Source organism: Neomonachus schauinslandi, chromosome 5 (genome assembly GCF_002201575.2).
Source record: "Neomonachus schauinslandi chromosome 5, ASM220157v2, whole genome shotgun sequence".
Taxonomy (NCBI): Eukaryota; Metazoa; Chordata; class Mammalia; order Carnivora; family Phocidae; genus Neomonachus; species Neomonachus schauinslandi.
In genome coordinates, this window is record NC_058407.1 from 167,336,345 (window position 1) to 167,351,152 (window position 14,808).

The following is a 14,808-nucleotide window of genomic DNA, read 5'->3' on the forward strand; positions in this document are numbered from 1 at the left end:
GTGGTACATTTACTGCCATCCTCGTCACCTTCCTCCACTCTACTGCTTTACTCTGCCAATACCCTCATTCCTCAGTCATTTTAAAACAAGTGCTCTTGTGTGGACTAATCAAGTTTATAGCATTCGTTTCTCTCACTTAAGCCACTTACTTGGTGAATTGCTCCATGAAACGATCCCGGTGGCCTTGCAGGGTGTCGGCTGGGAGACCTGGAAGAAATTGGGAAAAGAGTGAGAGGGAAGAGGACCACAGGAGGACCAGGCGAGCCACAGCGGGGCTCTGGAGGGAGAGGACCATCCACCCTGGGGCTTGTGGCCAGCCTGCCAGGCCTACAGCTGCCCCAGGAACAGGGACTGGTAACCAAGGGGGCCCAGAAGGGCCAGCCATGAGTCTAGGGGTGCTTCTCCTCCACATCTGTCCTTCTGTTTGTTCCTGCAGCATGAGCCATTCTGGGTGCAGTGGGCTGGAAGTTGTGTTCCTGACCACGGAAGACACCGTGGTGACCTGACCAAGCAGCAGGACGGACCCCCAGCAGGTGGCAGAGGTGTGGCTCTCTCAGAAGTACGTGCACTGGGTCGGTCCAGCACAGACGTTAATCTGCGAGGGATCCATAGAGCCTGCACGAGAGGATGCCTGCCAGAAGGCAAAGATTATAGGACAACACTCAGGATCCCAGTCCGGTGCTCACTCGGTCACGGCCAACGGCAAGATGCTGGACAAGCAACAGCCTCTTAGACCAGCCCCCTCTCCTACAGAGTGGGTTCTCTGAGGTCCCTTCTCCTCCCAGAATGCATGACGCTGCATACTTCAACTATAGATCACAACTCGGTGATCCCTTTATTTCTTGCCTTGTTCCTTAAACGTACATTTTAGGAATTTTTTTAAATAAACATAAAATGTGTTATTTGTTTCAGGGGTACAGGTCTGTGATTCATCAGTTTTACATAATTCACAGCGCTCACCATAGTACATAACCTCCCCAGTGTCCATCACCCAGCCACCCCCATCCCTCCCACTGCCCCATTTTAGGAGTTTTTGAATAGGAATACATTTACTTGGTACAAAGAGGGAGTACGTGTATAAACATACGATAATTCAAAATGCCCACCAAAACGGTGGATGATGATGGCACTTTATCTCAGTGGCCTCTCTCCCCAGAACCCTTAACCCCAGTCCAGTCATGAGAAAACCACCGGGCAGACTTAAATCAGGGGACATTCTACAAGTGTCCGACCAATTCTCGAAACCATCAAGGTTGTCAAAAACGCAAAGTCCGAGAAACTATGACAGCCAAGAGGAGGTTAGGGAGACACAATGACCCAATGTAATGTGGTGTCCTGGATGAGACGTTAGGTAAAAACCACGGAAATCTGAATAAAGTATGGACTTCAGTTGATAATAATGTATCAATATCAGTCCACTCATTGTGACAAATGTATCATATTAACGTAAGATATTAACAATAAAGGAAACTGGGTTCAGGGTATGGGGGGACACTTCCTCAGCGATCTTTACAACTTTTCTGTAGATCTAAACTATTCTAAAATGAAACCTTCATTTTTAGAGAAGTATATATTGTGCAGGATAACTGCCTTTCTTCCCTTGGGATTCAGTCTGCTCTCTGCCCCTCTGGGTGCGCTCACTTGTCCAAAGCCTTCCTAACACTTAAACATCCGATTCCAACCTCCCTTCCACGAGATGCTCCTGGATTAACCCGAGTGATGCCGCTTCCTGTCCCCCCTAAATAACCAGACCCACTTCTTGTCAGTGACCACAGTTCTAGACTATCCCTTGTCCCTGTCTTCCGACATGCATCCTTGTCCCTTTGCCAGGGCCGTAAAACCTTGCTTGTATCCACTCAGGTCTTGATGTTTCTTAGTTCTCCCTCATCCATACATTCTGCACGTGTATATCCCTCAGGGGGAACGCCTCTGAGTGTGGACCAGAAACCACCCAAATCAGCTTCACCTGGGGTATGGTTTCACCATGCACACCCCAAACCTACTGGACCCACCCACAGCAGACCCCACAGGAGCAGGACCCGCACACATTGTATAAACAAGAAGCACACAAAAGTATAAGAACTCTACAGTAGTTTCCAAGATAGAATCTGCAAAAGCATCCCAGGGACCTGTGGCTGGGTAGGGGCTGGCCCACCATGTAGGAGAGCAGCTCTGTTTTGTTTTCTATTTCCCCATAAAGTTCCACATGTCCAGAGAAGCTGCGTGGATGAACACTTTGGAGACCACTGTCCTTGCACCTGTGGGTCCAGGCTGGGCCTGGTATCACTCATGTGGGTCCTAGAATACATGACACGTGTGGACAGAGATGTGATGAAGCCAGAGGTGGAGGGAGGGAGCTGTCCCAGGACACTGCTATGGAGAGCCAGGTGTTTCCCCGGGCACAACAAAGCTTGTGCCCTGCTCCTCAAGGGGGTTGGGAGCTCTAAGAACTTTGGGAGCAGTGGCAGAAAGGGCACTGAAGGGACAGCCTCTGGCTGTAATCCTCCTTCCAGCCAGAGGCGCACAGAGAAGATCCGGCCCATTGTACTCACAGGAGTGGAGTTTGAAGAGGAGCTTGACAGTGTAATCATACAGATGACTGCAGTCCAATATGACCTGGATCAGCGGGGCGAGGCGGCACTGCCCGGCTGCCGTCACGGACACCGAGCGGGACATGTCCAGGGAATTGAACACTAGGGAATAAAGGGGGACACAGGCAGTAGGGGATAAGAAACTGCAGGTGACCTTCTCAGAGGGGCAGAAGACAGGGGTCTGACACATGCCAAGGACCCGCTCTGTGCATATGCTATGTCATCGGACCGCAGTTACCCCTTACAACACTCCCGTGGGACAGGTACACATGGGAGGAAACAGGGTGAGTCCCCGGAAGGCAATCACATGGGGAAAATAGCAAACATTAATCAGGACACGAAGGAGGGAATAATTCAGCCCTGGCTTCCTGGAGGCTTGCCACAGGGTCTTGGGACACCAAAAAGGGACATATGCAGGAGCCCTGGGTGCACAGGGCTGAGGATGAACCATCAGGATCAAAGGCTGCTGTCGGTCCCTGGGGGGGCAGGTCAGCTGAAGTGCTGCCCTCCACTCTCTCGAGCTCCAGACAGCACGTTGCTCCCTCCCTGTCTTGCTCCACAGACCCCTCCACGTTACCCTCTGCTCCCTTGTTCTTTTTTTTTTTTTAAAGATTTTATTTATTTATTTGACAGAGAGAGAGACAGCAAGAGAGGGAACACAAGCAGGGGGAGTGGGAGAGGGAGAAGCAGGCTTCCCGTGGAGTAGGGAGCCCGATGTGGGGCTCGTTCCCAGGACCCTGGGATCATGACCTGAGCCGAAGGCAGACGCTTAACGACTGAGCCACCCAGGCGCCCCCTTTTTTAAATTTATTTTAGGGAAAGAGAGAGAACACAAGCAGGAGGGGCAGAGAGAGAGAGGGAGAGAGAATCCCAAGCAGACTCCACGCAAAGCGCAGAGCCTGATGTGGGGCTCGATCCTACGACCCTGAGATCACTGAAACCAAGAGTTGGATGCTCAACTGACTGCACCACTCAGGCGCCCCGTACCCCTTGTTCTTAAACTAAGCAACCAGATGTCTGGCCGTGGACACTCAGTGCACACCACTGGCCAGAGCCGAACTCCTTCCTGCAGTGGCTGCCCACCACCTGCAGAGACTCTACCATGGCCAGCATCGAGAAAAATCAGTGAGCCCGACTGCCCCAGAGGAAAGCCCAGAGCAGCTGTGCTCAGCCTTCCCTCACTGCACGATTCCCTGTTAACTGGCTTACTCTGGCAGCTGGAAAAAAAAAAAAAAATCCCAAACAGTTCTAATGAAAAGGAGCTTCTCTTTTTGACACAAATTAAAAGCAGCTGTCATTGCAAGGCGGCCATCCTCAAGTTCACGGACTTCCTTGGGCTCCACTCTAGCAAGGGATCACAGACCACTCCATCTTCCAGCCCGGCCGCCACTTGCCAGGAATGCCCCTTGGCATCCGGTAATCTAGAGCAGTGTGACCGGGGACAAGTTACTCAACCTCTTTGTGCCTCCAGATGGTCTTCTGTAAAATGCAGGGGCTTCTAAGAGCACGTACCTCGAAAGGGTCTTGTGCGTATTCAAGGACAGGGTCGTGTAAAGTGCGGAGCACTGCAGTGATTCTCGGTGTTGGCTTTGAGATTGATTAGCATCACCTGGGAAAATTCAAAATCTAATGTTTCCCAGCAACTCCCCTACCTCCCATTCTGTTTTAGTTGGTCTGGGGTAGGGTTGGGGCATTGGTAGGTTTCAAAAGCCCCCCAGGTGATTCTAACATGCAGCTAGGGTTGAAAGCTGTATTTCCTGGCTGAGTGGTTCTCGTGAAGCAGAATCAGTCGGTAGCACTGTGCAAAAGAATTCTGTGATGGCGTAAGTGTCCCTATGAGCCATTCAGTATGGCAGCCACATGGGGCTACCGGGTGCCTGAAATATGGCTAGTGCAACCGAGGACCTGACTTTTTAATGTTATTCAATTATAACTTATTTAAATAGATGTAATCTAATTAATGTAATTTAAATTAATTTAAATAGGCGCTACCTATTGGACAGTGGCGACCTTATTGGACAGTGTAGACCTGGCTGGGGAGGGAGTAGGCTGCTAAAACGCAGATGGCTGGGCCCCACCCTCAGAGATTCAGATTCAGTAGGTCTAGGGTGGCACCAGGGGCTTTGCATTTCTAACAAGTTCTCAGGAGACGCTGATGGTGCTGGTCCAGAGGACCACACTTGGAGAACCGTTGCAAGAGCTGGAAATAAATGTTAACTGTAACTGGCCCACGTTTCCCACAGGTGAAAACCAGGGGCACCTGAGGGTACTGGCTGGCACCTTGCAGGGTCACAGACTAGGACTCAGAAGCTGGAGGGATTTCTTCCAATGCCAGTTCCCCTGGTTTTTGCGGCACACAGTAGGGAACTGGGGACGGGATAGGGAGCGGGGGAGATGAGTGGTACAGGGCTCTTGATTCCGAATCAGTGCTTGCTCAGGGGCAAGAAAGCCACCACCATTTAACCATGTTGGGGTTTGTGCCAAGACTTGGGGTAGCTGCTCCCCCCTAGGAAACTCAAAGTGGCTGATTCACTCCTGACAGTTCCACAGCATTGGGCTGGATATTGATACCGTTTTATGAGCACTGTTCCCCTGTCCTTTCCTCACTGCTGTTTATCTGAAGCACACATTCTTGAATTTTGTTGAACACTTGCTATATACCAGACACTGGGCTAGAATGGAGGGAAGTACTCAAAGATGAGTAGGACATGGTTCCAGATTCCAGGGAGGAGCTCAGCATCCAGTGGTATTAATACAAGTGATCAACACGTATAAAAACAGCCAGGGAGGGGTGTCTGGTTGGCTCAGTCGGTTGAGCGTCCAACTCTTGGTTTCGACTCAGGTCATGATCTCGTGGGTCGTAGCATCGAGCCCCAAGTTGGGCTCCACGCTCAGCAGGGAGTCTGCTTGAGATTCTCTCTCTCCCTCTCCCTCTGCCCTTCCCACTCATGCTCTCTAATAAATAAATAAATCTTTAACAAAATAAAAAATATTTAAAAAAATGCATCCATACTATTTCTCCTACCTGGCTGGGAACACCTTAGGGCAGGGATTCTATTTTGTGTTTCACTTTTACTTCTCTACTGACCTTCTTCTTTCTCCTGCAAATCACGGTTCCCAACTGGTTGTGGTGATCCTCTCACACATCCAGCACTGAACTGATTGGCCGAAGTACGAAGGCATTTGCCACCCTGGCCCAGCCCTGGCCCAGCGCTGGCTGGTATCAGGCCAGTTGTAAGTAGCTGCTTACATGCCAAAGGAAGGTATAATTCAGGGGGAGAGAGGGTCTGTTTTTCCTGAGAAAATCAGAGCCCCAAGAGTGGGTCCCACATGTCCAAATGCTGAGAAGGTCACCAAGCTTGTGCATAAATACTCCTAGCTTGGAATCCACTCTTTCACGGAGCTGGGCACTCGTTGTGGAGCATCTTGAATCTTAGGAAACGGGCTTTTCTGTTCCCCAGGAGAGAAGGGGGAGTCATGCTGGCAGGTGTGGGAAGAAGGGACAGCAAAGAGAAGGGAACGGACTGCTTCCTTCCTGATTCCGGTCAGGGAAGTGTTGGGGGCTGACAGCCGGGAGGCACCAGAACTCTCAGCGAAGGGAGCCTGGAAGGGCGGCCAATTCTCCTTGCTAGTGGAAAGGGGCTTCGTGGGCCTCTCACATGGACTTGGCCAACAACTCAACTCGACCAGCTGGTCGACCCTGGCTGCCGACCAAACAGCACACAGCAGCCCCTCCTCCTGAGCAGCAATCCATCCCGAGTGCCAACCCAGCTGAGTGGCAGACAAAGCACTGGCCAGCTCGGGGGCCACAGTCCGAAGGTTATCAAAGAGGTCAGACCCGTCTTTGGGCTCTGGGAGGCCCGCAGGGTGGGGAGCATGGTCGTTCTGCTCAGAATGAAATCACCGACTCTGAAAACACCCATGAGCTCCAGCCCCTCCCTGCACCAGGGACGAGGAAAGCAGAGATAGGGTATGGATATTCCCATTTCCTGACATGTGCTGCATAACCTCGTAGGGAGAAGGGGGCTAGGACGGCTGGTCTAAGCCGGGAACAAAGCTCAGAATTAGGCAATTCCCATGACAGCTTGGGCCAGATGGGAGGGAGAGACTCACCGGTTTGGAAGAGATTAAGTTCACACTCCAGGTAGTCAAACATCTCCACTGTTAGCTGGAAACTGGACACAAGAGGAGAGAGAGCTTATATTCCAGAGCCTGAGGCCAGCGCTTCACCTGTCCCCTCCCCCCTGCTCTGTGTTGCTGTCTCTGTCCCCAATGCATACGTGCGTGCACACACAGAGACACGCCCACCCCCACACCCAATCCTTAGCCCCCACCCACATGGGTCTTAAGGCCATTTGAAGATCAAGCAGGGTGAATTCCACAGTGATGGTGGCAGAGGGGAGGGCAGGTGCCATGCTGGGTGGGGAGGGCAGCGGGTGACACCGAGAATCGAACCCTGGGCAGCCTGGAAGGATTCTGGATGAGGCACCAACACTAAGTGGCCCCACCCCAGCCACTGCCCTTGCCCATCAGGCCCTGTGTGACAACATCGAGCTTTCTTCCCTGCTGGGTCCCCAGCATGAGGACGGCCACTCACAAGTTGTTAACGTCGCTCTCTCCAGCCTCATCCAGCTGCCGGTCGCTCATCTGAAGGTTGCCTGGGAACCTGGGATTCTGGAAAGGGAGGCAGAGGATGGCAGTCAGGACAGGGCACCTCAACTAAGCTGACATCGGGCAGCAGCAGGCTTGAGTCTGCTCGTGCAGCCACCCACACCCTTTGTGGGGGATGTGTCAATGCACACAGACCCCCTGACCAGCTCACTACCCATCATCAGAGGTGAAGGCTCCATCCTGTATCTGGGAGCCAGGACAGGGCTCTGCCCTAACAGTTCATGTCCTGGAACATTCTTCTAAAGATGCTCTCTGGCCCTCAGTGAGGCCTAGTGTGACAGTGGCCGGCCCTCGACCATCCACGAGGCGCAGACAGTCCCGCATTTATGTATCCCCAGTACATTCTGAACCCCACCCATGCTTCCCTCTGTCCTTCGGCCGCTTCCCGAAGCTGCCATTGCGAGTTCGGGGAAGGCAAACCCATTTTCATATTGGCATTATCTCTTCCCCAGTGTGGCCTGCCTTGGAGTGGTTGGAACACAGGCAGAGGGAAAGGTGCAGACGGGCACTGACGGGTGGCCAGTCAAGGGGTCTCAATTCCACGGAGAATACTTTAGGCTCTGAAGACATAAATCCTCCACTGCACACCTCCTGGCTCTTCCCTCTGCCCTGGCCGCCCCCTCCAGCCCTCAGGCTCACCCCCAGGGCTCCTCTGTCTCAGAGCCGGCCAGTTCCTTGAGCGCCCCCTTCTGGCCGTATTTAACCTCGCTCAGTCTGGACAGAGACCGGTTCTTGTGTCCTTTGCCCTTCTTGCTGCCTGTTCTTCCACCACACTGCTGTCAAAACCCTGCGAGCCTGGGTCTTTGTTCGAGGACCAGCTGCCAACATCCCTAGAGAAGGACTCACAGCTGGAGTCCCCTTTAATCATGTTCTCCAACCTTAGTGCCCCTTCCTGGTCCTGGCTACTGGCCCGGCTCCTCACCGCCCTGGTCCGTGCCTTCCTCCTTACATCTCCGGATCTCCCTCAGCATCTTGCTTCCCACTCCCTCCCCTGTTTTGAATGTGCCAGCTATCCTTCCGTTCCTCCTGCTTCAAAAGAGGAAGGGCCAGCCTCTCTCCTGACTCGGGATCAGGCCTCCTTGTGCGCTATTTGATCAGATCTAGGTTCTGGTTCATTCTGTCCCTCATGGAAGGAGTCCTGATTGAGCACCTGTTCTGCGCTAGATGCTGGGCAGGGCACAGGGCACAGGACACAGGACACGAGGAGACACACACACCTGTCCTCTGTCTTCCCGGAGCTCGGAGTCCAGAGCGCCCGTGGCCTCACTTGCTTCCCTGGGCTCCTGCACTTCTTGCAATTGCCCAGGTTGTTCCCACGGGCCCCACATCTCCGTAGCTGTTGCCCCCCACCCCTCCTGCCAGTCTTCAGAGCCCCCACCACTCTGGCCTGTCCCGGGGACCACCGTCCTAATCTGGCTCTCACCGTCTTCCACTCTTAGTGGGATGGTCTCACACAGCTGCCCGGTCACCCCCTCCCCACTCTCCACCTGCCTGTTCCTCACACTGAGGAGGATGTGTGGCTCGTTCCTCAGGAACCCAAGATTGTGCTGGGCCTCAAGCCCTTCTGTCTGCAGCTGACCCTCTGCCTGGCACGGCCGCCCTGCCCTTCTTCAGTGGCCTTTCCTCTACCTGCAAGGTGGCAGACAAGGCTCTGGGGGCCTGGGGGAGGTGTGAGTGTATTCCCTGGGAGGGAGGGAGGGCAGGAAACGAACTGTGGGGCCAGAGGGCAGACCGGCAGACTGTATGTCCAACACCAGCTGCCCCTCCGGTTCGACACGCTGTCTTTACAACGTGATTTCGACATTCCACCTTGGCTGGTGTGGTCCCTGTCCCACCCCCTTGAATCCAGGGACCCCTGTGACTGCCTCAGCCCATATAGGACAGTGGAAGGGATGCTCTGTGACTTCGAGGCTGAGTCTTATAAACGCCACGCACTTCTACCTTGTTCTCTTGGGAAACTGGCCGGGCTGCAAGGGAGTCCTCACAAGCACTGAGACTTCGTGAGGAGGGAGACGCCAGGCCACGTCCACACTGTCCCAGCTCCAGCCAGCACCGGACTGGGACCGCATAGGGGACCTGCAGCCTGCAACTGCCCAGCCCAGCCCTTCTGGAACATCCGACCCACAGAAGGCGTGAGCGATGATAAAAGGCTGCTCGTGTTTCAGCCACTGAGCTGGGGGTGAGCTCAGGTGTTCTGCCTTTGAGAAGCCTACCTGGGTGGCTGGTGTCTGGGCACGGTACCCCATTACAAGCTCCTGTACCATCTTGTGCATCTCTCAGTTCCGGTCCTCACTGGACTTGCCCGGCTTGTCTCCCAAGCAAATACGACTCCTGGAGGCCGGGCCAAAGTCCCTTCACCTTTCTCTCTTCAGAACCTAACCCAGTTCTGGGCTGCGGCAAGCACCCGGCTCCACACAAGCAGAGGGAAGGGTGGCCACTGAGCGGCAGGGGCTTTTTTGCCCTACAGGCCTGGGTTCAAGTCCCACCTCATAGCCGAGGAGCTGCATGACAAGGCAAGACACTCGAGCACGCTCCCAGTTTCATTTTCCTAGGCTATAAGAATACCACCTTCTTAGGGTCGCGGCGAGAATTAACCAGGAATGGCTAGCACAGCAGGGTGGGTTCCGTGAATCAGAGCCCCCCCTTCCCCCGAGTCCATAAGAGGTAAATCTCCTCCCTTCCTCATTTCCAATGCCAGCTCCCCGCTCTGCTTCCAGGCCATTCCTGCCCACCCCTGCTCCATCCACACCCTCCCTCCACCGTCCGCCTCGATCCGCTTCCTTCATCTTCCCCTTCCACGCCATGGCCCCGCATCATCTCAGAAGGCCTCTGGCTCCTTCTACAGGCTCGTGGGACCGCTGCGCACTGTGACTTGGTGCCGCAGGTGCGTAAGCCTCCTTCCCCTGATGCACCCGGGCACTCCTGCCGAGCAGACACTTTCTACGTATACTTACGTGCCACCGGGTTACCCAGCACGACGGTTTTACCTGCATCCAGCGCATTAGAAAGACCGTCTAAGGCCACAGATGGATGCAAAGAAGGTTCTGTGTGGGAACTCACTACGTAAAAGGAAGGGACTGTTTTTATTCACAGTCAAGGCAGTGCTTCTGAAACATTTTCCTAAGGCAGCCTAGTAGATAGGGGTCCTCTCTGCAAGATGGGGAATAAAAAGGTGCGGAAAATGTGGGCCAGAATCCCAGTCCTGAGTCCCACTGCAGCCATCCTATAAAATACCTTCCTCTCACTGGATGTGGTATAAACGCTCCCTGAGGGGCCCGGGCCACCTTATTCCCGGAAGGACCTGAGAGTTTGGCCCACAGAGGTGGCCGGGGTGGGGAGGTTGTGGGGGGGAGGGATGGGAGTGGGGGGCCTGTATGCAGAACCGTTGGCAGACTCACTTTGGTGTGATATTCCATCTTCGTTCTTAGCAGTCTGAGGTAGATGCTGCAGAGCTGTCCATACCCCTCGCTCAGGTGGCCCTTTCGGGAAAAGAAAAGAAAGCAGGGTATCAATACTAACATTTGGGGGGAGAGACTGACAGCGAGGACTTCTGTTTTCAACAATAGATATATTTTTTTCTGATACTGAAAATAACAAATGGCCATTGTGGAAAATTCTGGAAGATACACAAAAGCAAAGGTACAAACAAATCACCCTTAATCTAAACACCAGACAGAATCATGGCGAACATTCTGGAGTACAAAATGTTATTTTATTTAATCTTTTTTCAATTTAAACAGACATTTTTTTTTTAAAGTTTTATTATTTAAGTAATCTCTGCACCCAACATGGGGCTCAAATTCATGATCCTGAGAGTAAGAGTCGCATGTTTGGGGCGCTTGGGTGGCTCAGTCGGTTGAGCGTCCAACTCTTGATGCTGGCTCAGGTCACGATCTCGGGGTAGTGGAATCAGTGATCTCGGGGTAGTGGAATCAGTGATCGCTGATCACTCACTGCAGGGTCTGCTGGAGATTCTCTCTCTCTCCCTCTGCCCCTCTGTCTGCTTTTGGCTCAGGTCATGATCCTGGGGTCCCAGGATCGAGCCCCACATCAGGCTCCCTGCTCAGTGGGGAGTCTGCTTCTCCCTCCCCATCTACTCCTCCCCTGCTCGTGCTTGCTCTCTCTCTTTCTCACTCCTCTCTCTCAAATAAATAAAATCTTGAAAAAAAATGAAAAAAAAAAAAGTTTAATAAATGCATAAAATCTTTAAAAAAAAAAGTCACAGCTCTTCTGACTGAGCCAGCCAGGTGCGCCTAAAATAATGTAGATGTTATTTATTCGAGCTGTTTTAGGTTCTCAGCAAAATTGAGCAGAAAGTACAGGGATCTCCTATATACCCCCTGTTCCCACGTGTACAAAACTGTCCCCACTGTCAACATCAGCACCAGAGTAGGACATTTGTTCCAACTGACAAACCTTCCCTGATACATCATTATTGTCCAAAGTGAAGTTTACCTTAGGAATCACTCTTGGTGTGGTACATTCTATGGGTTTTGACAAATGGATAACGCCCTGTACCTACCATTATGGTATCACGCACAATAGTTTCACTGCCTTAAAAATCCTGTGTTCCACCTTTATTTTAAAATATAAAATGGAGTCCATTTTTTAACTTAATATACTTCAATTTTTTCTCTATCTTCTCAAATTTTCTTCTGTTTCATTATTTAGTGATATTTTTAATGATATTTTTATCGAGTGTATACTGTAATTTATCAAACGAACTCCCTATTGTTGTACGTCTTAGTTACATGCATTTTTTTTTAAAGATTTTATTTATTTATTTGACAGAGAGAGAGATAACGAGAGCAGGAACACAAGCAGGGGGAGTGGGAGAGGGAGAAGCAGGCTTCCTGCTGAGCAGGGAGCCCAACGCGGGGCTCGATCCCAGGACCCCGGGATCATGACCTGAGCCAAAGGCAGACACTTAACAACTGAGCCATCCAGGCGCCCTGCAGGCATGTTTTTCTATTATAAGCTATATTGCAATGAATGTTCTTACCGTATAATCTTATGTACCAACACGAGAACTTCCTTTGCATGACTTCTAGACAAGGCTTCTGATTTAAGAATTTTAAGTCTCCCACCCTGAGTAATCATAGTCTGGTCACAGGCTATTTCCTTCCTCCTGTCTCTCTATCTAAGTGCAGGAGAGGAAGCACCTCTTCCAGATGGACTCCAGCCGACTGAGAGCAGCTAGAGCATTCTACATGGGATGGGGATGGAAATGGGACAGATCCCAGATCCCAGCTGGGGACAAATAAGCCTTCCCGTGGAATCTGCCCATGCAGTCATGTCCTGGGTGCCTGAGAAGAAGCTGGAATTAGCAGCGTGATGCTTGCAAGTCCCAGGTGCACACAAAAGAGGAGGGGGGGTAGGGGCACAAAGAACCCTTGAGCCAAACAGCTGTGGTTCCCACATGAGCTCTAACTTCTACATCTCTGGGTGCATCTACATCCTCTAGAGTAGAGGAACCCCACTGACACATGCCTCGAAGGGCACCAAAGAGAGTGGGGTCATCAGAGGAGGTTAAAAATATCAATGCCAGAGATTAGACTATTTCCTAATGTATTAGTTTTCTATGAAAAATCGTATTTTATGAATTGTACATTGTACTTGTTCGTCATGGAAAAATTAGAAAGTAGCGGAGAGCAGACAAAGTGAAACTATGGTTATCATCGAAGACAACTATATTTCACATGAAAAGGCACCAGGATCAAAAAGCAAAAGATGAATCGGTCATAGACTTCAATGTAAAACGTAAAACTATAAAAGTCATAGGAGGTAACAGATGACCTTGGGTACGGCAATGACTTTTTAGATAGAACACCAGAGTCACGCTCCATGAAAGAAATAATTGATCATCAAGCTGGACTTCATTAAAATTAAAAAAAGTATGGAAAAATCACTGTCAAGAGAATGAGAACCCACAAACTGGGACACATCTGATAAAGGACTGTTATGCGAAACATATAAAGTACTCTTAAAACTTAACAACAGGGGTGCCTGGGTGGCTCAGCCATTAAGTGTCTGCCTTCGGCTCAGGTCATGATCCCAGGGTCCTGGGATCAAGCCCCACATCGGGCTCCCTGCTCTGCGGGAAGCCTCCTTCTCCCTCTCCCACTCCCCCTGCTTGTGTTCCCTCTCTCTCTATGTCTCTGTCAAATAGATAAATAAAATCTTAAAAAAAATAAAACTCAACAATAAGAAGATAAACAGCCTGATTAAAGAAATGGGCCAAAGACCTTAACAGACACCTCTCCAAAGAAGATAGCAAATGAATGTACAAAGAGATGCTCCCCCTCGTATGTTACCAGGAAACACAAATTAAAACAACACTGAGATACCAGTACACACTTGTGAGAATGGCCAAAATCCAGAATACTGATAACACCAAATTCCGTGAGGATGTGGGCCACAGGACCTCTTGCTCATTGCTCGGTGGGAATGTAGAATGGTGCAGCCACTTTTGAAGATTTTATTTATTTATTTGACAGAGAGAGACACAGCGAGAGAGGAACACAAGCAGGGGGAGCGGGAGAGGGAGAGGCAGGCTTCCCGTTGAGCAGGGAGCCCGATGCGGGGCTCGATCCCAGGACCCTGGGATCATGACCTGAGCCGAAGGCAGACACTTATCGGCTGAGCCACCCAGGCGCCCCTAATGCAGCCACTTTTGAAGACGGTTTGGCAATTTCTTATAAAACTAAACTTACTCTTACCACACAAATCAGCAATGGCACTCCTTGGCTTTTACCCAAAGGAGTTGAAAACTTATGTCCAAACAAAACCTGTTCATGGGTATTTATGGCAGCCTTATTTATAACTGCCAAAACGTGGAAGCAACCAAGACATTCCTTAGTTGGTGAATGGATAAACTGTGGTACAGTCAGACAATGGGGTATTACCGAGCACTAAAAGTGAAATGAGCTATCAAGCCCTGAAAAGACATGGAAGAACCTTAACTGCATGTTATTAAGGGAAAGAAGCCAATCTGAAAAGGCTACATACTGTATGATTCCAATTCCATGACATTCTGGAAAAGGCAAAACTGTGGAGACAGTAAAAAGACCAGTGGTTGCCAAGGGCTGGGGGAGGTGGGGAGGGATGAATAGGTGGGGCACAGAGGATTTTTGAAGCCAGTGAAACTATTCTGTGTGATACCACTGTGATGGGTACATGTCCTGATACATTTGTCCAAAGCCACAGAATATACAATGCCCCAACACCACAAGTGAACTATAATGCAAACTACAGACTTAAGGTGATTATGATGTTATCAGTGAAGGTGCATCACTTGTAACAAATGTACTATGTTGGCAGGGGATGTTCATAAAGGGGGACACTACACATGTTTGGAGGCAGGGGGTATATGGGAAATCTCCATACTTCCTGCTCAATTTTGCTGTGAACCTAAAATTTGCTCTAAAAAAAAATAAGGGGGTCCCTGGGTGGCTCAGTCAGTTAAGTGGCCGACTCTTGATTTCGGCTCAGGTCGTGATCTCAGGGTCCTGGGATCGAGCCCTGAGTTGGGCTTCGTACTCAGCGA

General features: G+C 51.0%; 1 protein-coding gene across 1 annotated transcript in view; it reads right to left on the bottom strand.

The window, feature by feature from the left end:
• Positions 1-14,808, bottom strand: part of HIP1 (huntingtin interacting protein 1) — a 145,714-nt gene that overhangs the window by 26,984 nt on the left and 103,922 nt on the right. Inside the window, exons 5-9 of the mRNA XM_021700347.2 lie at positions 10,661-10,741; positions 7,189-7,265; positions 6,705-6,766; positions 2,553-2,693; positions 150-207 (exon numbers count right to left, since the gene is read on the bottom strand). Of these exons, the coding sequence (XP_021556022.2) occupies positions 150-207; positions 2,553-2,693; positions 6,705-6,766; positions 7,189-7,265; positions 10,661-10,741 (419 nt within the window). The remainder of the gene's footprint in view (positions 1-149; positions 208-2,552; positions 2,694-6,704; positions 6,767-7,188; positions 7,266-10,660; positions 10,742-14,808) is intronic.